Raw genomic sequence first — 27611 nt, forward strand, 5'->3', positions numbered from 1 at the left:
AAATATATAAAACCGTTAAAAACACTATCGAGATCGACTCGTCTGTCAAAGACTGTAAATGTCAGATCCATGATAATTTAGACTATTGTGTACTTAATTGTTATGGTTTTTAGAAGATAATCTTGTAATTGTTAACTTTTATTGCTTACTTATTTGCAAGGATTTTATTTAGATACAATAGTATATATTTAGTATACGTATATTTTGGTAATGGAAGAGAAGCAGCTTTTCGGTGCCCTCCAGGTGTACCGCGAGCGAGGTGCGTACCTCCGCAGACTCGAACAATTTGAAAAATCCAAGGCTTCGTACGATGAAGCTTATAGAAATACCCAAAATGATGTGCGGCTGCTGATCGGGCGCAGCCAAGTATGCGCGGACGCAGTTCGGCCGCTGCAGGCGTACGACGACGCCGAGCTGGCGCTCAAGCTAGAGCCCAGTAACATGAGCGCGCGCAACATGCAGGCCGTTGCGCTGTACACCATGTCCGACTTCGAGCGGTCCGTCGTTGTCAACTACCGCGGCTCGAGGTTACGACGGCAACCACCATACTTCATGGAAGGTATCATCCAAGGTTTAGAGACCATACAGGACTGTGTCGGCAAAAACTCCGGCCACGTAATGCTCGATTTCTTGCCAATCATAAAAAAACACGAAGAAATGCGAGGGGATGAACACGAACCACAAAAAGTGTTACGAGTTTCTCGTATTCCCCATCCAGAGCAAGTTAAAAAACTGACGCAAATGCAGGCGCGCAAACATTTGCTTTTGTCGCGGGTGCTTGCTATGAAATACCTCGGCCCTATGGCTTATGATAAATTTTTCTTAAAAGAACTTACCGAAGATCCTCGGATTAAGTCCGCGAATTCAAAAGGAAGTAAAGTATTACAAAGACTAGTCGACGAAACTCTACAAACGCTTACCGAAAGGCAAGAAATGTTGCGCACTCAACGACCTTACTATAGCATCAAATTAGCTGAAAAGTCAGTATCGAATTACCAAAATAAGTTCAAGGAACAGCTGCTCCAAAATGAGCGCGTCACAAACACGCGGACAGCTAATCGATTAGTACAACAAATAGAGGCTTGCATGAGGCAGCGTCGCACCATGGAATTGATAGCAAAAGCTGATCGAATGCAGATGTTCCTTGATACTAAAACTCCACGTACATTACCAGATAAAGAACTATTTATAGATCGTTTATATAAGGCTGTGGGAGAAGGTTATCTGTTGCAACACAGGGTCTCTTACAGACTCAGCGAACGCGGTGTTCGACGCCGCATAGCTTTCTTGATGGGATTACCGGTGGGTCGACCCAAGTCTTATGATTCTGTCATAGCACAGGCTCCTGCTAAAGTCGATATTAAGGTAGCTACTGAACGGGTAGCGACAAGGCTCGAGATGTGCGAGAATTCTTTTATGAGATGTTGGTTATTGTACGAAATGGCTCGTTTACAAACCACGCAGAAAAACTATGCGCTCGCCAAATTTTACGCTAAACGATGTCAACGTGAAGCTCAGGAGCTGAACAGCGTGACTTGGTGGTTGAATGGGTGCTTCGTTCTGATCGGCGGAGACATGCAACAAGGAAACTCGAACGAAGTGCGCATTGAAGTGGAGGAGGCGTTCAAATGGACGCAGCAAATGCAAGACCCGGAACTGGTACGAACGTTCCTTCTAAAGTGTTACGAGATGGCTGCAGAACCGTTCAGTGTGGATGAAACTAAGGCAATAGAACAACGTGAGAAGGACATCCTGAAAGTAATGGACGATACTACGCGCGTTGAGACCCAAGTGTTATTCAAGCAGATCTCCCGGTTGCCGCCTGGCCGTCGCTTCCATGTGCTGCCGCGAAAGCGCGAGCATGGGCCGATGACCTCGGAGCGTCGCAAGCACAGGCAGCGCGGGCTCACCGTCGTCCCGGGGATGGAGAAAGGCTTACCCCCGGAACCGAAGTCTGATACTCTCGGATTCCAAATATTTGACATGTAGTAGCATTGTATTTTGTAAGACATTATTTTAACGCTTTAGTATACTTAAAAAAGAATAATGTGATAATTGTATTTTATTTGGTAGACATGTTAAAACTACTGTAGCTATTATCTTCCGTGCATCCATTTCAGAACACTTAATACAACCTATAATAGCATACACAAAACTACGATTATTTACAGATACCTGAGACCAATACAGACTCAGTTAATTCTCCCCATAGAGCAACACGGACCTCCGCGGAACGGACTCCCCCTACAAAATCATCTATATTGTAATATTACCTCCTTCTGCCAATCCTTCTGCAAACAATATTTTCTTTCTTTGATAAACTATAAACTTCTGTCAAATAAAATTACAATTTGACGTTATATAAACAACACATGTTGTGCCAAGGTTTTTAGATAGTTGTCTTATATTTTGTAGTCGCTATTTATTTATTTGTTTGAATACTTAAGGATTTATTTGTATAAGAATTTATTTAGACACAATTTACTATATACATCAAAATGGAAGAAAAACAGCTGTACGGTGCACTGACGGTGTACCGTGAGAGGGGACTGTATCTCCGTCGATTGGAACAGTTCGAAAAATCTAAGGCCGCGTACGATGAGGCGTTTAAAAACAATCCGGAAGACGTGCGACTGCTCATCGGGCGCAGCCAGGTGTGCGCGGACGCAGTGCGGCCGCAGCAGGCGTACGACGACGCGCAACTTGCGCTCAAGCTCGTGCCGGGCAACATGAACGCACGCAACATGCAAGCCAACGCCTTATACACCATGTCCGACTTCGAACGCTCGGTCGTCATGAACTACCGCGGCTACAGGCTGCGGCGACAGCCACCCTACTTCTTAGAAGGTATCAACCAAGGCTTGGAAACCATACAGGATTGTGTAGGCAAAAACTCGGGCCACGTCATGTTAGATTTCTTACCACTCATCAAGCAAAATGAAGCTCACAAGGTGGACGACACCGAACCTAAAAAAGTGCTTCGCGTGTCTCGCATACCTTATCCAGAAAAACACAAAAAACTCACGCAGTTAGAGACTCGTCAACATATGATATTATCACGGGTGCTTGCGAATAAATATCTAGGCCCTATGGCTTATGATAAGTTTTTTCTCCAATCTCTCGCTGAAGACACGCGGTTGAAGAGCGCGAATTCCAAAGGTAGTCAGGAATTGAAAGCCTTAGTAGACGAAACTTTAAGATCATTATCTGAGCGACAAGAAATGTTGCGGGCTCAACGACCATACTATACTATAAAGTTAGCTGAAAAATCCGAATCCAAACATCAAACTCAGTACAGAAAACAGTTATTGATCAATGAACGCCAAATAAATACCCGTACAGCAGAGCGCTTAGTAAGACAGATCGAAAAATCTATGAGAGCTGGTAAAGTCATGGATTTAATTGCTAAAGCGGAACGTATGCAGATATTCCTTGACAGCAAGACTCCGCACACTTTGCCAGATAAAGATCTCTTTATAGACCGCTTGTATAAGGGTGTGGGAGAAGGATACCTGTCGCAACACAGGCTGTCGTACAAACTGAGCGAGCGAGGCAATCGGCGCCGCATCCAGTTCCTCATGGGCCTCCCGGTGCCTCGGCCCACTTCTTTCGATTCCGTGATAGCGAATTACCCCTTTAAGTTTGTTGATACCAAATACGCTACTGAAAGAGTCATGGAAAATCTTGAAATGTGCGAAAATTCGTTCATGAAATGTTGGTTGATGTACGAGCTAGCTCGGCTCCTGACAAGTCAGAAGAATTATGCGCTGGCCAAGTTTTACGCCAAACGATGTCAGCGTGAAGCGCAGAGTATAGGCAGTGTAACGTGGTGGTTGAACGCGTGCTTTGTGTTAATAAGCGGAGACATGCAGCAAGGCAACACTAATGAAGTGAAAGCCGCAGCTGACGAAGCGTTGGATTGGACCAGGCGAGTGCAAGATCCAGAGGGACTGCAAGCATTTCTGACGAAATGTGCGGAATTAGCGGCTGAGACTGTGGCCGTAGATGAAACGAAGGCTATTGTACACCGTGAGAAACAAATTCTGAAGATTATGGACGACGTTTCCCGCGTAGACACAGAAGTGTTGTTCAAGCGGATATCGACCGTGCCGGCAGGGCGTCGCTTCTCAGTGCTGCCGCGTAAGCCGGAGCACATGCAGATGACGTCAGAGCGGCGCCGGCGCAGGCAGCGCGGGCTCACCGTCATACCGGGGATGGAGAAGGGCTTACCTCCGGCACCTAAGTCTGATACTCTCGGATTCCAAAAATTCGATATGTAGCATTTATATTTTATTTTGTAAGATTTTATTTAGTTTTCTGTAATAAATAGAGTAACATGATAAAAATAATATATTTAATTAAAATACTTAGATTTTTGTCACATTAGGGTTCGTCATATACATTTTAGGACTTGGCAGCAAGTTGTCTTCAATTACTGGCTGTGACCACCCCGTTAGAGTTACGGGCGTGAGTTTATGTATGAAATATTTAAGGTGACTCTCTTCTGTAGTGTTTGGCTTTCAGTACACAAATAAAACTTAGAAAGTGTATATTTGTTCAGCCTTGTAGTGAATGTAATGCGAGCCAAATCTACAACAGTCATGTCAAAAATATGATGTGTCTACACTCAGCGGGATCCCCTGTCTAGGAGACATAAGAGTGATGCAGAGAATTAGATCTGAATAATAACCTTGACCTTTGTTTTGTTGAACAGAATAAATACAGATCTAAAAGTTAATACCACTTTATACTTCATCAGACTTAACTTTGGGAAATATCCCGCTGGCTGGAGGTCGGTTAGAAAACTTTGTATTTCCGTTTTTTTAACGGAACAAATTCTGTTTTCAGGATAATTCAGTAGAACAAATTCAGATCTAATTCTCTGCATCACTCTTATGTCTCCCAGACAGGGGATCCCGCTGAGTGTAGACACATAAAAATATGAGAGCGAAGAGAGAGAATAAAATCACCTGATACTGCAACTCAAAATTTAATATCACAAAACAGAATATCACCTAACATACTCATATAGTAAAAAAAGTATATTTTAAAACAGTTAACGAGGAAATTATAATAATAATCATATTATTTATGTTATTCTATAAACATTACATTAACAATTCAGTACTTATACATTGCGTGAGTCTACTTTTGCTTTTTGGCCAATAAGAAAGTGACAGGTATCACATTAAAATGTATAAGCATCGATGCGGCGCGGGCGCAACAATAAGGAAATCGCTACGTCCGCGCCGTGTCCTCAGCCTCACGCTACAAAAATGACGTAAGGTATGTTACAGTCCGCTCTTGCACCGTATGTTCTAATTTGTCATCATCAATCAGACAAACGATCGTAAGATATCCTTGCGGTGATACTAATGATACTGGCATCGAGTGCTCTCAATCTCATACGCAACAGCACAGTGGGCAACGGGCTGGGTGAGGGCGTAGGTGAGGGCTTACCCAAATTGCAAATCTTACTAATGCCCCCGATACCTGCAGACACCTAACTTTATTTTAAGTTATACCCGTCATTTTCTTTTCCACTGAAAAGGAAAGGGACGAATGATTGACAACTATTCATTTTAAAATGAATAACCCGGGCGAATATAATAGGTATCTCGCTGATATGCAACCCGTTCGACGTGCGCTGTCAACTTAATTCTGTCGGATTATTGGCCAATATAAAGTTTAAAATTGACGTGTGTGTAGAGTACACCTTTTGTATACTGCCATGATTTGGCTCGCCAACACACCATCACTCTGTACAGGCAGACCGTCCTGCATTGACTGACTATTTGTCTTGCTCTGTATTCGGATGACGTATGCGCCCGAGACAAGGATAGCAATATCAATACACTACAGTGTGTTCCATAAATTTTATGCCTGTACCCCCCCCCCCCCCCCCCCCTGTATCCTTTCCGTTTCGCGTTTTCCGTTGCGAATAAGAAAATGACAGGTGTAACTTAAAATAACACTCGTGTATTGAAATCAGCACCAATGTAGATATATTATACAACGAATTAAAAAAGGATGCGTACCAGCGAGGCGTTTCTTTTCGAGCGAGTTATACGGTATCGAGCATAGAGCAATATGGACCTACGCGGACAGGAGGTAGCGAGTGATATGAACATTTGCAACTTGACTAGGCCCTTTGAACGTAGCACAATTAGAATGACAGCAGGACAGAGATAAAGTACAGTCTCACTTTATCATACGAGTATTTGACATTTAATGAGACTTCCGGTTTAATTTCTCAAAAAAGTTAATATGACATGGTTTCAAAGTGTATATATATTAGTATTCGTGACCGTACATCGGCTAGAGTGAAAGAGACGAGAGATAAGTCTCTTTCGCACGTACGGTGAACAGCTTAGAACGATAGAGACGTAAGATTTGTCACTCTAATCATGATACGTTGTAAGAGGTGTATGAAACTCGCTGTTAAACTAGACTAACTCTACGCGGACGTATTAAAGCATAATTTTGTCTACTGCGTCTTCTTGTCCTCGGTCTTCTCTTCACTCTCGTCGTCGGAATACACGGTCGGGACCTCCCCCGGCCTCAATAGCTTCCCCACGATGTCGTACTTCTCTGAAATTAATAAAAGACAAACATCATCATAATCATCATCATCATCAGCCCATTAACGTCCCCACTGCTGGGGCACGGGCCTTCTCTATGGATCGCGGGCCCAGTGCGGATTGATGGTTATTAACGACTGCTGATGCAGCCGGGACCAACGGCTTAACGTGCCTTCCGAAGCACGGAGGAGCTCGAGATGAAAACATTTTTTTTTTTGTGGTCACCCATCCAATGACCGGCCTTTGCGAAAGTTGCTTTACTTCAACAATCGCAGACCGAGCGCGTTAACCGCTGCGCCACCGAGCTCCTCAAGACAAACATAATCAAAACAAATTTATTGCGACACATTAGATTAAGTAATGGTGTACTGTGGGCTATCGTTAATGAAACACATAGTCATCATCATCTCCTACCATTATCCCGTTTTTCACAAGGTCCGTTTACCTAACCTAAAGATTTGACAGGTCCGGTTTTTGACAGAAGCGACTGACTGACCTTCCAACCCGCGAAGGGAAAACCAGCCCAATACAGGTTAGGTCACATACCTCCGAAAATTACATTTCTCGGGAATGTGGGTTACCTCAAGATGTTTTCCTTCACCGCTGAGCGCGTGATAATCATTTTTGATCCAAACATGAATTCGAAAACAAAGATAATCATAAGTTTAAGTCTGTGCTGGATTCGAACCTGCGACCTCAAAGTGAAACAAGCGTTCTAATTTACCAACTGGTCTACAACGGCTCTCAATAAAACACAATGTCACATTCATTGAAAAAAAAAAAACAACACTTAATAATACCGCACCAATGAGTAGTTAATTTATCTTAAGTGCAGTTTTCATTAGCACAGTTGGCTTGACCATTATAGACGGCGATACGGCTCACCACCTTGGTCTAACAGAAAGCTCGGTGAGGCTCGGGTACTTAGTGCATCTAGCGATGGGTGTACCTCTGACTACACCAATTAGGATGTAGTCGTGAGTGTAATAATCAAGCAAGCAATCAAGCAAGATTTTGTGGAATCGCTGGTGATGGTTCTGGCTGCCATGTTGCCTTATTTAAATCACTACATAGTATAAAACAAAGTCGCTTATAACGGATTTTGATGCGGTTTTTTTAATAGAGTGATTCAAAAGAAAGGTTTATATGTATAATAACATCCATTAAATAGTGGATAAATACTGTTATTTTAGAGGTTTTTAATGTGTAGTTTCATTGACAAAAACTATCCTTGCCTCTTTCTTGCGGTCTATGGTATGACTCAAATGTGTCAGTTGGAATCGGTTACCCCGCGGGCGTTATGTATTTAGACTATTATGTTTTTTTTTTTTATTTTATTTTATCTGTTTTATTGTGTGGGTTGTCAGGTGAATAACCAACCTCAGCAATGGTCCATTAAGAAATCCCCACTGATCTTCTATAGTGTGCGGTGGATTACCGACCTCATCAACCCTGGTGTCAGGGTTATCACTAAGCCGCCAAAGACTCCTGACATGGCTCATGTAACGACTACATACTTACATCAGTAAGTAGTAACCGGGACCAACAGCTTAACGTGACTTCCGAAGCACGGATCATCTTACTTTTTGGACAATCAGGTAATCAGCCTGTAATGTCCTAACCAAACTAAGGATCACTATTAAGGTGAGTTTACATTAATTACCCGGTTGCGGCGAAGCAAAAAGGAAGGTTATGTGTTCGACCGCTATGTGTGTATCTACGTGTGAACGCACGTCTATTACCACCTAAGTTGTCGTATTGTGTTGTTTTATGTCCAAGTGGGGATAACTTGGACATGTTATCTCTACGGGCAAGATGGTCCATTATGGTTGTTAAGAACGTGTCACGTTACCTCTGAACTGGTCTTCCCACTCCTTGGCGGAGGCGACCTCGTCGGGGGTGAGGTCACTGAGGTCATCGTACTCCTGGTCCGACCCCGCCACCTGCGCAGTCGCAAGTCCGCGCGTCGCGTCGCGCCCCGCGAACGCTGCATACGGACCACCTGGAAATCGAAGACAACACCATAGAATAAACAATAATAGGTATCAGACTCCGTGGTGTAGTAGTGGTTGGCCCACGATCTGTAGGTCCGGGTTCGATTAACGAAAATCAGTTTGTGAGACTGTCCTTTGTTTGACTAGGACATTGCTGAATCTCTACGTTGTCCGAAAAAGTAAGATGGTATCATGCTTCGGAAGGCACGTTAAGGCGTTGGTCCTAAACTCCAAAAATGCATTTACCGGGAATGTGGGTTTCCTCACGATGTTTTCCTTCACCGCTGAGCACGCGATAATCATTTATGATCCAAACATGAATTCGTAAACATTGGTTTAGGCCTGTGCTGGATTCGGACCTGCCACCAAAGTGAGAGGCAAGAGCCAACTGGCCTACCGCAGGGCTCTCTTAATTAAAACACATAATACCGGATTCTTATCGAGTTAAAATCATCATGGTCAGAGACGTCATTCCGTGCGGTCATGGCACTTGCAAGTGTTGAAATATCGGGAGTATCATATCATTTTAACGCGGTAAGAACCCGGTATTTTGTGTTTAGCGTGATGCATGTCTGTCTTATTTATTGACAGACTATAAGCTGTTCCAAGATAATTGTGTGTAAATAAGGTTTTATCTATCGCTGCGCCGTGGTTCCTTTCAACAGTTCTTTGTAATCTTAAGACTCTGAATCTTAAGACGCTGAATATATATATATGAGAAAAATTTTAGATTATTTAAAGCTCAACAGATATTAATTACTTACTTATATTTTACTTTTTTTACATATACTTATAACTTTCTAATTTCTAATTTTTAAGTTTGATGTGTAATTTTAATTTTACTCTATTTTTAAATACTTAAGTACCCTTAATCGTATAAATTATGTACGCCGTAATTTATTTATTTATTTATTGCAACACACAACAGGACATTGACAATACATGATAAAATATACAGTTACAAACAAAAATAGTCAGTCAACATCCCAAACACGGTGCGTTGACAGCATGCAAAATCATATAGCAACTAAAAAGAGGTAAAGAAAAAAATAAAAAATAAGATTACAATTCAAAAAACAAAACGACTTCAGTTTTTGACTGATTTTAGACTTTTGATAATTTGTGTTCTAAATGTTCCAAAATTATTAAAAATATCCAAATTTTTATCCATGGAGGCGACATTATTGTAAAACCGACACATGCGTATGATAGGATTGTTCGAGTCTCTTTGTGTTCCGAAGTTACGCAGCCAGAAAGTGAGGTCACGCTTAGCCGCACGAGGTAAACGAGACGGTGTGGTTATGAATATTTCTGAAAGAAGACTAGTGTGAAGTGACCCATGCAAAATTTTATGTAATGTGCATAAATCTATTTGTTGCCTTCTTGTCATATAATTAATTAATTGTCATATATATTAGTCACAATACCGTAACCTTATAAATGTAAAATGTTTTAATATATGTGATGTGGTTGTACTTTATAAATAAATAAATAAAGACTCAGGCCACAAGACCTTGCTTATTGCTAAGAGCCAATCGTCTCGCTTAGTAAAAAACTGATCATAAGCCTACATACGTCCCACAGCTGGGCATAATCCACCACACTACACTTGCTAGAGTTGTTTGGGCTAGTAGCCTAAGACCAACGGCTTGTCGTGCCTTCCGAAGCACGGAATCATCTTACTTTTCGGCCAATCAGGGATGTTCGAATCCTCATATATGACAACGCTAGTTTTTAAGTTTTTAATTTGACCACAAGATGGCGCGTTTACCTACCTTACTTACTCACTCAAAAATGTAAAACTTCACTATTATAAATACAGTCAAAATTTAACTTTTATGTACAATTTTATTTAATTTCACTCCATCTCCGCACAAGGGACTCAGCCAAATAAAGTACAGCCTCACAAAGTAATTTCGGCAATGGAAATCGAACCCGGTCCTTCAGATCGTGAGCCCAACGCCTAATAACTAGACCCCATAGGCCAGCCTTAACCTAAGGTTATTGACCCTAAGCGATAAACGACACCAAACGAGTAACAACGAACAAGATCACGTGGGACGCCTATCGAGTCACTCGACCAATTACGTAGCTATTTGGTCGGAGTATTTTGTCGCTCAAGATCTGGAGGTCCGGGTTCGATTCCCGATGGGGACATTGTCGAAATCACTTTGTGAGACTGTCCTTTGTTTGGTAAGGACTTTTCAGGCTTGAATCACCTGATTGTCCGAAAAAGTAAGATGATTCCGTGCTTCGGAAGGCACGTTAAGCCGTTGGTCCCGGCTATTAGCCGTAAAAACACCTCCAACAACCCGCAGTGGAGCAGCGTGGTGGAGTCAAATTCAAATTCAAAAATATCTTTATTCAGTAGGTAACATAGTTACACTTTGAATCGTCAATTTTTACATAACGAACGTCTCATCCGCCTAAAACTACTGCAGCTACTATGAGTATGCTACTGAGTATGCTCCATACCCCCTCCGGTTGATTGAGGGGAGGCCTGTGCCCAGCAGTGGGACGTATATAGGCAGTTTATGTTATGTTATGTATTTCGTCGCTAGAGTTTTGGCTGTTGTCGTTTTAAAGAGCATAACTTAAGCTCACGGGTATATCCCAATTTTGGTAGTCAGAGCATCCGTCCAAAAAGAACTAAATACCCACACCTCAAAGGCAAAGAAAGAGTATTTCTATTTCTCACCTAGCTTTCTGTTAGACCAACGTGATGGGTAGTGAGTGTGTCACCGTCTATAGTGGCCGAGTCAACTATGTTAGTGAAAACAACACTACCTGAACTTAAAAATCAAAAATGCTTTTACAATGTTAGACTCCTCATTTACCCTATCGTTAGATGAATCATAAACTGATGGACCAGAGACTGAGTCTAAATATGAACTGGTAGTAATGGAGAAGCAGTTATAGGAAACCGAATTACTATGTATAATTTTTTTTCTTTATCTTGCAGCTACTTTTCCTCGGCTAGATATAAACAATATGAGAAGCAAAAGTAGTTTTAGACGGACGTGACTTTCGACATAAAAATATACACTACAAAACTAGTACTCCACTTTTAAAATTACAAAATAACTTTTTGAGTACACAATATAAACTTTCGAAATAAAAAGAAATCGAAATGTTTAATACTTATAAAGAAAGCTGATAAAATTATTTATAAATCGCTTCTATAATTTAGAAAAAAAATAATATTTTCGTACCAGTGCATTTACGTAACAATCGACAATTCAAAGTGTAACTGTGTTACAAACTGAATGAGATATTTTTGAGTTTGAGTTAAATAATCTCTGCGGTTTCTAACCACAGACGTTCTAACTGTGACCAAAATAACATCCAAACTTTCCCTCTAATAGTTGGTTGCGTCCAAGTGACCTCAACGACCTCTTTAGGGGACCCACATCACTAATCGTATGGCAGCTACAAAACGTTTCCACGTTTTCTGGTTAGGTAATTCTTGGGCTCTCGCATGGTGTGTGTGTGAGCGGGATAGATAGATGGAGTACAGTTAAGTGTGAAAGATATGGAATAGATAGAAAATGCAATGTCGTTGACGTCTTCAATAAATTGAAGGTTATCGATAATATGTCACTGTTGATTATTTTTATTGAAATTTGGGTTCTATGCAGCTTAAAGCAAATATGTAACTGAAAATAATTAACAACAAAACTCAAAATTTCATGAATTTTACGACGGAAAACTCTACTTGAATTATGGTCTGACTGAATCATCCGTCAAAACGATGTCACTTTTTTTACGTGACTTATTGTAGATTTGCCGTAGATGGCATTAAGTACTTGGCCGGACAAATGGGGAGCGCTGAAGGCTCTCACCCGGTACAACGTTTAAGACTACAGGCCTGAGGGTGCTGAGTTGGGCGCGAACCTCGGCTCAGGGCGTCGTCTGAGAGGAAAATAGTTGAAAGAATTAATCGACCCTAGTGGGTCGATAGCGAAAAGCGCTGATTGAGGGAATTTGTTAGAAGAAAATACACAACTACTCTATGATTATATTACGTCTGACCTATCTAGCGTCGTATGATAATATTGATGAGTAATCTATGATTAGTAATAATTGTTTATGTAGAGCCCTAGTCAGTTTTGTTTTTATTATTTTCTTCTGTCTTTGTTTGAAACAAGCTTCTGCACTATGGGACGCCGGAGTTGTGGAGATAAAAGAGTGTCACTTCTAAGACCGGCGTTTATTGTCTGTCTGTTAATGTGGTATATTAATTATGACAGAGAGTTATAGAGTACTTGCATATAATATAGGTGTGAAGGCACAACACTTCTCTGCCTACCCTGAATGTCTAATACATATTATATTCGCGTGTTTATAATAATCTACAAACATACATAATGCTTACATACTTAATTCTGGTCCCAGTCAAGCTCAGAAGTTATTATGTATGTATGCCGTCTGGGACTATGTCCGAGTGGAGTTGAGTTTGTTTTTGTCCATCCTCTTTTAATCCCTTTACGGGTTATTTCCGGGATAAATTATCTTCCTTAAGTCTTAAACTATCTTCATACCAAATTTCATCTAAATCGGTTCAGCGGTTTAAGTGTGAAAAGGTAACAGATAGACAAGGGCTAGTTTCCAACTAGTCAAATCAGTTATTTTTTACTAAACGTCAAAACACGATATTACTATGGAATTCGTGTGAGAACGCACATTGTGACGTCAAAGAAACACGTGATAAAAAGTCGGAAATATTATTACGTTTTTCTCGATTTAAATTTATAAATATGTTAAATAGAAAAAATAAAATGTTTTTCGTTAGTTTTAGGTACTTATGTTTTTATTTAGTAATCAGAATTTCATAACTTATCTTGAACTTAGCAGATGACCCAAATACTTTCGTATTTATAATTCATTTATATTGGTATAGTGTGGATTGTTCCAATGCTTTTTCTTATAGGTACACATTTATATATATACACTGATTGTGTAATTTATATACTTAGGTCATCTATTATTGCAATACTTAGAAATACTACGACGTTCTACTCACTTATTTAATTAGTAATTAGAGGATAACTGTTATTGGCTATGGTTTAGTAAGTAACATTGTAAAACAATTAGATTAAGCTGTTGCTATCCCAAATAAAAATAAATAAATCAGAAAAAAAAATAGAAATCTCTTTGTTTAGAGATAAGCTTGCCTTGACTATCTGTTTACTTTGTATGTTTCTTGTGTCTGTTTCATTGTGTACAAAAAAAAAATAATAATAAATTGTGGTAGACGATACGACAAGCATTTGCCGTTCACCTTATCAAGAATGAACCGAATACAAGTGTTTCGTTGTAGTTATCAGAATAATTCGCTATTTTGGTCAGTTTATCTTTGTACGTGTTAAGCATCTCGTATTTTATGTATTTCTTGTTATTATTAATTGAAATACTTTTATTATTAACTTTAGAAGGAAAAACGGAACGGTCTCTTCGTTATCCCCTTTTTTTCTTTTTTATTCACTCTCTTATCCGTGTAGAATAGTCTAGATCCCATATCGTTGCCTTATAGTAAAAACCACGTATTTTATTAAAAGATTTGAGTGCTTTTAACCACTATAAAGTAAGTAAGTAAGTAAAAATCTTTATTTACTCTACAAAAACACATGGATACATAAATACATCACATCACCAGCCCATTAACGTCCTACTGCTGGGGCACGGGCCTTCCCTATGGATGGATAGGGAGATCGGGCCTTAAACCACCACGCGGGCCCACTGCGGATTGGTGGTTATTAACGACTGCTAATGCAGCCGGGACCAACGGCTTTACGTGCCTTCCGAAGCACGGAGGAGCTCGAGATGAAAACTTTTTTTTTGTGGTCACCCAAAAAAAAAAACATTCATTCATTATAAAAAAAAACAAACATTCATCATTATCAACATAAATACATACAAAAATACAATATTGTAGAGGCTGGAGCCTAGACTAGGATACCCTGTGTTTTAGGACTCCAGTACACGACATTGTGTTTTAGGACGATCCCGCGTGTGGCGCACGAAATCTCAAATAGTGCCTATTCTCTCTGGCCTCGAAAATCCCCAGATTACATGTATCAGGGAGCATTTTTGACGTTCAAAAAGCGCTATGTAAGCCAATTTTGAAGAATAAATGTAGGAAAGTGAGAATACCATGGAAGGATAATAAATGGGAATTTGATTGTTTATGGTATGAATGGAGGATGGTTAATGAATGGCACGTAAGACAGTTTTAAAAAGTAAGAAAGGCTAGTCTATGGTGGCATTTCAAGGTTGGAGGATAAGGGAAGAAGTGTTTTTTTGTTTTGGAAGATTAATTAAACTACAAGGAGTGAAGATAATTAAAATATCCCGTTTTATTTCTGTATCCCACATAAATATTTTTGAATTTTGAATTATTTTTTTGAATTAATAAGCAACTTTTTGAAAAACCACATTCTGATGTGCTTGTGGAACAATCGTGAAACGTAAGTGTATACTTACGTCAACAAAGGTCATTGTCAATGAATGCCTATTACTTAGAAACATCCATAAATTACGTGAGGCATTTAAGGAGAGGTCGCACCGATTTCCACATAATCTCACGTGGGGGAGGTCCCGACATATATCACGTAATTTTTTCCAAAAAAAAACTGTCTAAAATTGCTAAAAACAGATAAAACATGCCTTGTTTCTCTACCAAAATACGGCGAACCTACACATGTGAACGGAAAAAAAATTGCAGATTCGTTCCTCGTTTGTTTAAAGTTTAACCGCCATCGAAAAACCAAACGCGTTTTGAAAAATGTCACGGAAAATTCTCACTCGTAATTAATGGAAGGCCCCTTATAAATCCGGTTTAATTAAAAATATTCGACGAGTAATCGTCGTGGAAGCATCTAATTACATAGCGTGGAGTCGTGAGACGTCAATCATGTCACTCACGCCCGTTATCCGAATAGGGATAAGCAGAACCACAGGTTATATGAAAACAATTGGTTAATTAGGCTACTTGACGACCTAGTCAATTTTCTTTTTGTTTTGTTTTTCCCCGAAGGACAGGGCAAAGGCATCTATGCCCATACAGCCATGGCTTTTACATTTATTTTTATTTCTTCTTCAGACTTCTACTCCGAGCCCCAAACGAATTACCTCAAAAGTCCGCATAAACTTAAAAGTTATCGTCAGTTTTAAATGTCTTTATTTAGTAATCAGAATTTCATAATTTAACTTTGACCTGGGGTACTCAGTTATCATTACCCGTTTCGTTGCATTAGAATAAACATAACTATATTTAATGTAGAGATGGGTGAACTACGCCGACTAGCCAATTAGTCGGCCCGAAAAAGCCGACTAGTTGGTCAATTGTCCAGCTAATTTAGTACGCGAGTAATGAGAAAAAAGGTAAATCTACAGCACACCCCAGACACTTCATACAAACAACCTCGTTTTACACAGACACCACACATTGACGTTGTCGTACACGCGCATCTGTGTGTGTGACGTCTGACACCATACTATTCTAGTCTAAACTATGGTCGAGGGGGATGAGGTAAACCTAGCTCAGATGCTTAGGGGGAGCGGAGAGTTGCCGTTCTATACGTAGTATTATTCCTTATTCTATGTCTACAGGTTAATAACATTAAATTACAAATTTTAAAAACCTCCGACCAAAAAAGTATTCAATTACTACGTCAAAAGGTTAAAAATACTAAACCCTATAAAAAGCAAAAAATAATTTATCCCACATATGCTTGCAAGCAAACTGAGCGTGTAACATTCTTATCACACTTAACAAACGACCTGATGACCTTGAAGACCTGAACCGATTTCCACCAAACATAGCTAAGAACACTCTCGACTGATATACCTTTCAAACAAAAAAAGCCGCATTAAAATCGGATCATCCGTTTGGGAGCTACGATGCCACAGACAGACACATACACATTTACACAGACACGTCAAACTTATAAGACCCCGTCGTTTGTGCGTCGGGGGTTAAAAAGAGGTTAAATCTGGACAACGCCATCTACAGTTATTTTTGGGGAACATAGCCTGGAAAGTTCCTCATTGTATGTAAATGACATAAAATCACTATTGCACGCAGTTCAAAGGAGACTGATTACTATTCATGCTGAAATGTACACTTCGGTATGTTGGCCTTGACTTTTAAACAGCTACACTTGAAAAATGAAATGCGCATTGATACATTATCATGTTTTATACAGTGTGTTAGTGACTACGCACTGAAAAAAAAGTAATTGAACGCGTACTTAATTGCGTATACTTAGTTTAGCGCTCGCGTTGTTCAATTTACATACTGAGATAGTTTTTAATAATTCGTAAATTTTATTTTTCATTTTAATGGGTCATGGTCTATGCAGCTTAACGCACAATATAGGCATAATAATATAAAGTAATTAAAAAAAAACATTTATTTTCCGACAGGAAAATCCACTTGATATCAGAATCATGGTCTGAATTACTTTATTACTACTGAATATTGGCTCCTAGCACAGGCTCCTATGCTTAAAAGGAGTCATCAACCCTAACTTAGAAACATTATTGTAAAGTGAAATAAAATATTTTCAATTATTCCCCAAAGTTTTCGTTACGGCGTCACTAACACCCTGTATAAACATGTATACAGAATATCTTATACCCGTCTGTCTGTCTGTTACGTTTTCAGTTGTAAACCGCTTTAGCAATTGCGATGAAAATTGGCACATAGCTAGATCGACAAACACATGGCGATAAACGAAGACGATGAAGTCGCGGGTAACAACTTGTCAATAATTATGAAACAAAACATGAGTTCGCAGCCACTGTTGATACAAAGTCCTAAGATGGATATATTAGATATAGACCTTATGCTGAGAAGGGCTCAGCCTATCGCCCATAACAATTGTCCATAATGTTAGAAAGAACACAATCCCTGTGTTGTCTTTGATTACTTATAGCTCTGACGGCCTCCGTGGTTCAGTGGTTGAGCGTTAGGCTCACGATCCAGAGGTCCCGGGTTCGAATCCCGGTGGGAAAATGTCACAAAATTTACTTTGTGATCTCCAATTTGCTTAGGACATTACAGACTGATCACCTGATTGTCCGAAAGTAAGATGATCCTTGCTTCACACGTTAAGCCGTTGGTCTCGGTTACTACTTACTGATGTAAGAAAGTAGTCGTTACATGAGTCATGTCGAAGGCCTTGGGCGGCTAATAGATGGGTCTACGCACCCCATTGGATTGCGGGCGTTTATTATATATTATGTATGACAAGATTTTTTGCGGAAACAACATAACATCATAACATAAGCTCTTCATCATACATCCATCCATCGCAAGACGAACTAAGTACCCACACATCACCGAGCTTCCTGTTAGACCAACGTGTTAGGTACAGGTACTGGTCTGAGGATATTAATGTTAATGTGTGTATATTTTAATGTTGTAAATGTATACATATACATTCTGCGACACACACGTGTCGCAGATTTTACCTAAATAAACTTTTTTATTATTATTACTGAGCCGTATCGCCGTCTATAACGATCAAGCCAACTGTCTTAGTGAAAAATGCACGTGAGATAAATTAATGACTCTTACAAGTATTAATTATTATACAATCTTACAAGCGAGGAACGCACAGCATTACCCTTCTGACCTTATCCCACTCTTGGTGTGATCGGCACAACATGCATTCCTCTTCCATCCATTTCTGTCAGTAGTCATCTTGATACACACACTTTTCACACACATATCCTTCTTAACACATTTTTTTTAACGTGACTTATTGTAATTTGCCGCAGACGGCATTAACTACTTGGCCGGACAAATGGGGAGCGCTGAACTCTCATCCGGTACAACGTTTAAGACAACAGGCCTGAGAGTGCCCAGTTGGGCGCGAACCACAGCTCAGGGCGTCGTCTGAGAGGAAAAATATTTGAAAGAATTAATCGACCCTAGCGGGTCGATAGCGATAAGCGCTGATTGAGGGTACTTGCTTGTCCGAAAGTAGCGCCCGTTAGTGGGAAATTGAAGAGCAACAGGTTGGCATGGTATGGGCTTGTAATGAGGGATGAAGGGAATATAACGAGGAAAGTTATGAGTATATAAAGATATAGGGGTAGGAGACGACCCATGAAAGTGTGTATGGACTGTGTAAAGACAATCCATCCACACTTTTTTGGGTCAGACGACGCCCTGAGCTCGCTTCCAACTGGGCACCCCTAGGCCTGTTGTCTTAAACGTTGTACCGGGTGAGAGCCTTCAGCACTCCCCATTTGTCCGGTAGTTAATGCCACCTGTGGCAAATATACAATAAGTCACGTCAAATAAAAAAATAAGGACAAGCAAGCATTTAAGCAAGGAACGCACAGCACATTATCTAAATGAATAACTAATTGAGCGGCAAATTGGTCATCAGAAAATTGTTTTACGTCAGCGCTATGTTATCAATTATCTGGTGTCTTTAATGATACTTATTATGAATGCGGAAGTAACGTCTGTCCGTTTGTTAAGTGTTCACGGCTAAACCCCTAGACTGCGTTGAATGAAAATTGTCTCATATATTATTGCTACTTTTCTTGGACGAATTTGGAGTACTTATGTTGCCTAGTTACCGCGATAAATCAAAACCACGCGAACATAGTCGGAGCTAACGGGTAGAGTAGTATAAACATTTAACAGATACTGTTTTAATTTCAACGAGTGCGAAGAATTAGTTGTTTTTAAATGAATCAACGTAGATTGTTCAAGGTTTAAAACTTACCAGGGCCATAGAACCTCTTTCCCCTGGTGACATCGAAGATTATTCCGTTGACGGCCAGGAAGACCCTGCCGTCGGGTTGGGTGCCATCATACTTGCTCAGTTCTGCGACCGTCAGGTCCTTCCTGATCTTGGGCAGGGGCGGTGGAGGCGGGGGGACTTCCACCTCCGTCTCGAACTTGGACCTGATGATCTTGTAGATCAGGTACACGATGAATAGAACCAAGATGAGGTTGACGGGGCTCGTCAGCTCCTCCCAGAAGGTCGGTTCTTGCGACATGTTGACGTGCGTGTGCGCTGAGCTCTCGGTGTCGACTGCGGCCTGCGCTGCGCCCGCGCACCGCTGCTCCCGCGACCGTCAACTGTTTGTGATATCGGAGCGGATATTATTGTGTTGCGTTACCGTGATTTTGCAGATTTGAACGTATTCGATTAGGTATTTGTATGACTTGACGTCTCCGTTACACATTGTATAGAATAATGATAGTTTATGAGTTATTGTTTTACCCCCTCTATCTATTAGGTACCTGAAATAGGAAAGGTTTGTTCAACGTAACTTTACTACGAGGAAATCGTGAATATAGAAATTACTACCTACTTAATTTGATTCTGGCTGGCAGGAACGCAAGTCATGCCACAACGTAAATCGTAAATTCATCATGAAAACTCCATTGTGAACAGTTTATGTTGGTCGGTATTTTCTTATCTTTATTTTTATGACATTGTAGATGTTGTAGGTTGTCGTGACAATTACATTCTTATCAGAATATAGGTAAATGTTATTATACCTTTGTATCTAAAACATAAACTGCTCACAAGCGTAATCTAATCACAATCGGTCGGAACATCGGCGACAATTTACCTAAACTTAGTGATAGTACATAACATAGAGTTGATATTACCTATCGTTCACCTGAATTTTTAAAACGAACGATTACAATGTTTTTGCATCGCAAATATAATGTTAGAAACTACCTCCGTGGTCTAGTGGTTAGAGCACTGGGCTCACGATCTTGAGGTTCGAATTCGATTCCCGATGCACTGTGAAAGTACTTTGTGATTCAAATTCAAAAATTCAAAATTATTTATTCCTGTCCTTTGTTTGGCTAGGACATTACAGGCTGAATCAAGTAAGTTTATTCCATGCTTTAGAAGGCACGTTAACCCGTCTTGTCCCGAGCAATTACACCAAACGCCTCAACCAACCCGCAGTGGGAGTGGAATTCTTTGCCGTCTTCTGTATTTCCGAATGCACATAACCCGGGTGCTTTCAAGGCCTTAGTGAACAGGCACCTCCTGGGCGAGCTCGGTCCATCTCAGGCCGAGTCAACGCCTTCGGGCAAGTTTGAGTCCAAGAGCAAACCTATCAAAGGTAAAAAAAAGCATCATAGTTGTGTACGTTCCATACTCCATACTTATTGATTAAAGGGACGCCTATGCTGCCCAGCATTAAGACGATTACATGTATAGGCTATTTGTTATGATATTATTATGTTATAAAGAAACCGCTTGATAGCCCAGTTGGTAGGGCGCAGGTTCGGATCAAAAACGGGCCTAAACCAATGCAATTTTTTTTAAATTCATGTTTGGATCATACATATCGTGAGGAAACCCACATTCCCGAGAAATGCATTTTTGGTGGTATGTGACCTAACCTGTATTGGGCTGGTTTTCCCTTCGCGGGTTAGTGGGTCCGACAGGCAGTAGCTACCGTAAAAAAACCAGACCCGTCTAATCTGCAGGTTGGGTAAGCGGACCCTGTGAAAAACGGGAGAGTGCTATGGAGATGATGATGATGATATTAAAACGAACGAAATGCTCGGGAAGATGAGCAGCTGAAGGCGGTCTAAGTTTTTTTTTATAAATTCGCTGCCAATCCCAAATCAAATAATTTATTGGTAACAAATATGGTATTTGAGGTGGTAACAATAATATTTAAGTACATAATATATTTTGGCCATAACATAGGCATGCAAAAAAAGAAATTTGTAAAATCAAAATACTCGAAACGAAATGCCAAGAAAAATAAATAATAAAAAAAATACCTAAATAGTTACTTGTCAAATATATGGTTAGTTATCAGTTATAAGTTATTAAAAATCAATAAAATCTTTAATTTTTTAATAATTTCTAGCTAAAATCCATTTATATATTTTTTGATATTTTTTTTTCGACTTGACTTATTGTAGATTTGCCGCAGATGGCTTTAACTACTTGACCGGACAAATGGAGAGCGCTGAAGGCTGTCACCCGGTACAAAGTTTAAGACAACAGGCCTGAGGGTGCGTAGCCGCTAACCTCGGCTCAGGGCGTCGTCTGAGAGGAAAAATATTTAAAAGAATAGGCTAGTTTCCAACTAGTCAAATCAGTTACTTTTTACTAAACGTCAAAACACGAAATTACTATGGAATTTGTATGAAAAAGGACTCTGTGACGTCATAGAAAAACGTGACAAAATGTCGGACTTATTATTACGTTTTTCTTGATTAAAATTCATAAATAAGTTTAATAGAAAAAAGAAAATGTTTTTCGTTAGTTTTAGATGTGTCTTTATTTAGTAATCAGAATTTCATAATTTATCTTGAACCTAGTACACGACCCAATTAATCGACCCTAGTGGGTCGATAGCGATAAGCGCTGATTGAGAGAAGCCATTTTACAATCCATCCAATCCCTTTATACAAACGCAGTCAGATAAATTACCGTATTTGAACGCAACATTCAGTTACTTAATGTTTGTTATTATGTCATTCGGTTGAAGGCAAACCAGTAGGAAATGTTCCCAACACTATTTAATTTATATTATCCTTGTACCTATTTAGTTAAACAAACAAGTTATACTATAATATTATTATAAACAGTCTGAACAGTGTTAACAGCCTCCGTGGTCTAGTGGTTAGAGCGTTAGGCTTACGATCTGGAGTTCCGAGTTCGATTCCCGATGGGGGACATTGTCGAAATGACTTTGTGACACTGTCCTTTGTTTTGTAAGGACTTTTTAGGCTTGAATCACCTGATTGTCCGCAAAAGTAAGATGATTCCGTGCTTCGGAGGGCACGTTAAGCCGTTGGTCCCGGCTATTAGCCGTAAAACACCTCCACCAACCCGCATTGGAGCAGCGTGGTGGAGTATGCTTCATACACCGTCCTGTTGATTGAGGGGAGGCCTGTGCCCAGCAGTGGGACGTACATGGGCTGTCACCAAACAAAATATTATAAACTATTTTTGTTTTTCTACTTACCACGTGACCACGTGAAACCACGATTTATACATGAGCAATATGGCCGCCTGTTCTGCCTTTCTGTATCTGATGTCATTATTTCTTTATCTTGTGTCCATTATGCTCAATAAAGTATTTTATCTACCATAGATTTATCTATCAGACAGACAATGGTTAATATTTCTCTTTGATAAATTTTCTAATTAGCAATGAATAAGGGATTTTTAAGGGATGAGGAGCTCGGTGGCTAAGCGGTAAACGCGCTCAGCCTGCGATTGTTGAAGTTAAGCAACTTTCGCAAAGGCCGGTCATAGGATGTGTGACCACAAAAAAAAAGTTTTCATCTCGAGTTCCTCCGTGCTTCGGAAGACACGTTAAGCCGTTGGTCCCGGCTGCATTAGCAGTCTTAATAACCACCAATCCGCACTGGGCCCGCGTGGTGGTTTAAGGCCCGATCTCCCTATCCATCCATAGGGAAGGCTCGTGCCCCAGCAGTGGGGACGTTAATGGGCTGATGATGATGAAGGGATTTTCCAGGCTACGTTCCTCAAAAACAATATAGATAGCGCTGTACAGTTTTTCCGTCGTTTAACCTTCTAATTTCATGGAACAGACGTTCATCTATTATCTTTGTTTTTGGGTATAAATGATGACCCTTTTTATTACACCCAGGCTCAATTACATCTTCCATCCATTATTATTCTGTTCAAAGTAAAGAGAAGACATCATCATCATCAGCCGTACGACGCCCACTGCTGGGCATAGGCCTCCCCCAAGGATCTCCACGACGATCGGTCCTGCGCTGCCCGCATCCAGCGGCTTCCCGCGACCGACTCGTCGGTCCACCTTGTAGCGGGCCTACCCACTGAGCGTCGTCCGACACGTGGTCGCCATTCCAGAACCTTTCCGCCCCATCGGCCATCGGTTTTCCTCGCTATGTGTCCTGCCCACTGTCACTTCAGCTTTGCAATTCTCCGAGCTATGTCGGTGACTTTAGTTCCCCTGCGGATCTTCTCATTTCTGATTCGATCGAGCAGGGAAATACCGAGCATAGCTCTCTCCATTGCCCGCTGAGCGACACCGAGCCTCCTCACGAGACCCGTAGTAAGCGGCCACGTTTATTTATTATTTTTATATATGCTTTTGCCATTACATTGCGTTTTGGAATAATTATGTACCCGAGTTATGAGAAAATAGGTGATTATGACATTAAGGATGTACAACGCCATCTGAACGTAGTCTGGAAAGCCCCTTATTGTATAGTCCGTTCAAGAATGATCTTCATAAAGGGTTAACAAATATGGCTGCCGATATTTTTTATCTGTGTCAAACTGCATATTAGTGAAGTGCTGAATTGATTTTAACTCAAGTTATTTTATTAAAATGAACTGACTCTCTTGGGTTGTTTGAATATTTTGTATGATAATATTAAAATATATATTGTATGTTTCTTTGCGGTTACACTAATTCACTTTGAAAGTCATTTTTTCTGCGCATTTCGGCTTATTAAGTACAGTACACTCACTCACGTTATTCACGGAACTGACTCGTTTTCCTGACCTGAATGAAATGTCTCATCACTAATCGTCAAATTGACAGCTAGCCACAGATTAACAAGAATTTATGATGTCAACTTTTTTGTGTGAGGTTTTGTTTGATTTTTGTTTTTACATGAAAAAATGTGTTTTTAATAATTATTTTACGTTAATTTCACATTGAGCTAAGAAATCATACATCTATTGAGTGCTACGGATGTTATTAGAAGAATACTTTGCGTAATTTAGGTGAAATTCGAACATTCTTTGTAGTAACAGTTTGTTTACCTTTTATGAAGATCATTTTTGAACGGACTATAAGAATATAACTTTTAAGCGCCATCCGTATCGCATTAGTTGAACTATTACTAGACGTAGAGCATGGTATAGAATGGTGTCATGACATTCTTAGTCATTCGAGTCACCATCAAGAGATGGCGTTACAAAAACCGGCCAAGTGCGTATCGGGTCGAGAGTTCTATAAACACTTGATACCGCCAAACAATATATTTACATGTGTATTTATATTTATACACAAATATGAAATAATAAATACAATATAAAATACTGGGGGGGATGTTTCAGACCGTGATTCTGAGTTAATATCAAATGGAATTTTCCGTCGCAAATAAGTATCAAGAAAGTGTTTTTTTAAATTATTTTCCATTCCATACTTTTGCGATGGAATATTCCACTTGATATCAACTCAGAATCATGGCCTGAATAATTCCTCAAAGTTTTCGTTACGATGTCTCTAACACCTTGTATATATTCGCCGGTTTTGAGTACCCACTCTAGACCTCACCTTTCTTTAAAACATCCTGAACCTCAACACGGTATGTGCGCATAGGCTTATTGACAAGAGCTTTATAGAGTACCTAACTCACCTGTATAGCAGTTAATTCATCATGATATGGTTAGTCTTCTTCTATCGTGTTGGTTGTGAGGTGGATTACCAATCCCATCAACCCTGGTGTCAGGGTTACTATTGAAACGCCAAAGGCCCCTGACATAGCTCATGTAACGACTACTAACTTGCATCAGTAATCAGTAACCGGGACCAACGGCTTAACGTGCCTTCCGAAGCACGGGTCATCTTACTTTCGGACAATCAGGTGATCAGACTGCAATGTCCTGACCAAAATAGGGATCACCAACCACCGGGATTTGAACCCGGGACCTCCGGATCGTGAGCCGAACGCTCAAACCACTGGACAACAGATGCCGTTGATATGGTTGGTTAGACATAAAATAAACAGAAGCGTCTATATTCGCGCCGTGGTGCGCATGTGCAAATAAGGCGGAGGACTCAACCTTGTTACATGACACGGTATTACATTGCTGGTACCAGGAGTTCATAGATCAACAGAGCTCGTCCATTGATCGTATACGATGTACGGTGAATGTGATTGATTGGGTGTTTTGTGAACTTTCAGGTGACATCGCAAAAGAAGTAGTTTTTTTTTTACTTTCGCTATCGCAGTAGAATATAACGTAGTACTAAACCGATAATTGATATTCGCCTAGAGGCGAGACGGCCCCTTACACCGAACAAATAGTTCAATCGTAAAATAGTGCTGTCGGTGTATCACATTTTCAGCGAATCGTGTTGTCAGAAAGTATTTATTTATTTATTTGTACACAATAAAACAGACACAAGAAACATACAAAGAAAACAGATAGTACAGGCAAGCTTATCTCTAAACAAAGAGATTTCTTCCAGCTGACCTACGTGACAAGAGAGACTTTCAACGTATAATAATATATTATATAGATAGATATACATACGCGTACAAAATTTTTAGAAATTACTTAATTATTTATACTAATATAAAACAAAATATTAACCTAAATGTATTGTATTCGGCAAACGAAGCTATCGGCGAACCACGATATCGACGAATAAAACTTACGGCAAACAATAGGCTTGTTTCCAACTGGGAGTCAAATCTACTTTTTACTATAAGTCAAAACACGACATGACCATGGAATTTGTATGAAAAAGCAAACTGTGAGGTCATATACAAACGCGATAAAATGTCGGATTTATTATTACGTTTCGTTTTGATTAAAATTCATCTATCTATCTATCTAGTCAGCCTGTATCCACCCACTGCTGGGTATAAGCCTCCTCTCTTTCACGCCATCCTTTCCGGTCCTGTGCAAGTCGCATTGCTTTCCGGCATACCTCATAATGTCATCCGACCACCGGGCTGGTGGTCTGCCTCGATATCGCATTAAAACTCATAAATATGTTAAATAGAAAAAAGAAAACGTTTTTCGTTAGTTTCAGATCTGTCTTCATTTAGTAATCAGAATTTCATAATTTATCTTGAGTACACGACCCAATTACATCGATGAATGGTTTTTTGAGGTACATTTCCAGGTTCCTAAGTAGAAGCGAGATACAATTCGCGAGCTCTCCCTTACTCTAACTTACATACATGCTTGACTATTTTCAACTAATTGTAATTGTTAAGAGAGGATCCTAAATTAAGTGTAGGAATGTTAAAGTCAAGGCTAAGGGACACACTGCTTAGCGGAGAACTTCTCTACCTAACGTTCTTGTTGGGTTATGTTCGAACTATGTATACGTAGAATGGCATCTAAGCTGAGCGATGGGTTTCTTGGACCTTAAGTTACCTTGATTGTTATGGTTTTTCTATTTTATTATTTATCTAGGTGAGTAGAAATTTATGTTTATTAGATAAGCGCATCTCGCCATCAAACGTAACAGTTTGGCGGGTTATTATTGTAAGAAATAAAATTGTACTTACCAATTTAACAATAAAAAAAATCATTTAGACAGTTTACAGAAATACGTACTTCATATTTTGTTACTGCAACATTATAAATTGGTACAATCTTCCGTTTCATTCCATCTCACTATGCACTCTGATGTAAGGCGCGATAGCAGATCTGTTGACATGGATGAAAGATAGGGCGTGGCCTAGGCTAGGGTTAGACTTGAGAAATCTAGGCTAGAGGTTATTCAACTGTAGACGACCACTCCTGTGCAATGATTACACACCTTGATTAGTTGGTCACAGTCAGAATGGCTGGTTGCCTATGTCATTTTGATGTGAGAGTTTTTAAAATTGCTACAGGTGCTTATATTTGCTTCATACAATAAATAATTGCTACTCACAGCGAAATGGCATAGGCAAACAGCCATTCTGATGATGACTATTCTGTACCGTCGGTGAAAAGTAATACAACTCGAGTTGTATCACTTTTGAGTTATTAGCACACACTTCATGTTCAAAAAATTCTCTTTCTTTCTGTCTAATTCTCGTAACTGTAGCTATTATAAATACGGAGATAATTTTTGTGTCTAGTGATATAAGTACTGTTTGTGAAGGATTCATGCTGTTATAACACGTGTAACATAATTCATCTTAACTTGCATTAAAGTGAAATGAAGATTTTCACTAAATATTTTGGTGTAAGTAAATGCAACTCAACATATATTAAAATACACGCAATCCTTGAATTCTCACAGTCCGTGTTTAATGATATAATTTTAGTTGTAACAT

General features: G+C 39.8%; 4 protein-coding genes across 4 annotated transcripts in view; 3 read left to right on the forward strand and 1 right to left on the reverse strand.

Moving 5' to 3' along the window:
- Window positions 1-27611, forward strand: part of LOC126380200 (dynein axonemal heavy chain 5) — a 203116-nt gene that overhangs the window by 92853 nt on the left and 82652 nt on the right. The gene's annotated exons all lie outside the window — the stretch shown is intronic.
- On the forward strand, window positions 211-1989 carry LOC126380091 (outer dynein arm-docking complex subunit 4-like). Its single transcript, XM_050029314.1, has one exon. It carries the CDS (start codon window positions 211-213, stop codon window positions 1987-1989), a length of 1779 nt encoding a protein of 592 aa, XP_049885271.1.
- LOC126380090 (outer dynein arm-docking complex subunit 4-like) lies at window positions 2499-4280 on the forward strand. Its single transcript, XM_050029313.1, has one exon. It carries the CDS (start codon window positions 2499-2501, stop codon window positions 4278-4280), a length of 1782 nt encoding a protein of 593 aa, XP_049885270.1.
- Window positions 4975-19680, reverse strand: LOC126380160 (membrane-associated progesterone receptor component 1-like). Its single transcript, XM_050029426.1, has 3 exons — window positions 19324-19680; window positions 8434-8583; window positions 4975-6591 (listed from the first exon to the last, which is right to left on the reverse strand). The coding sequence occupies exons 1-3, from the start codon at window positions 19598-19600 to the stop codon at window positions 6488-6490; spliced, it is 531 nt and encodes a 176-aa protein (XP_049885383.1). The 5' UTR covers window positions 19601-19680; the 3' UTR covers window positions 4975-6487.

The sequence above is a fragment of the Pectinophora gossypiella genome, chromosome Z (genome assembly GCF_024362695.1).
Source record: "Pectinophora gossypiella chromosome Z, ilPecGoss1.1, whole genome shotgun sequence".
Lineage (NCBI taxonomy): Eukaryota > Metazoa > Arthropoda > Insecta > Lepidoptera > Gelechiidae > Pectinophora > Pectinophora gossypiella.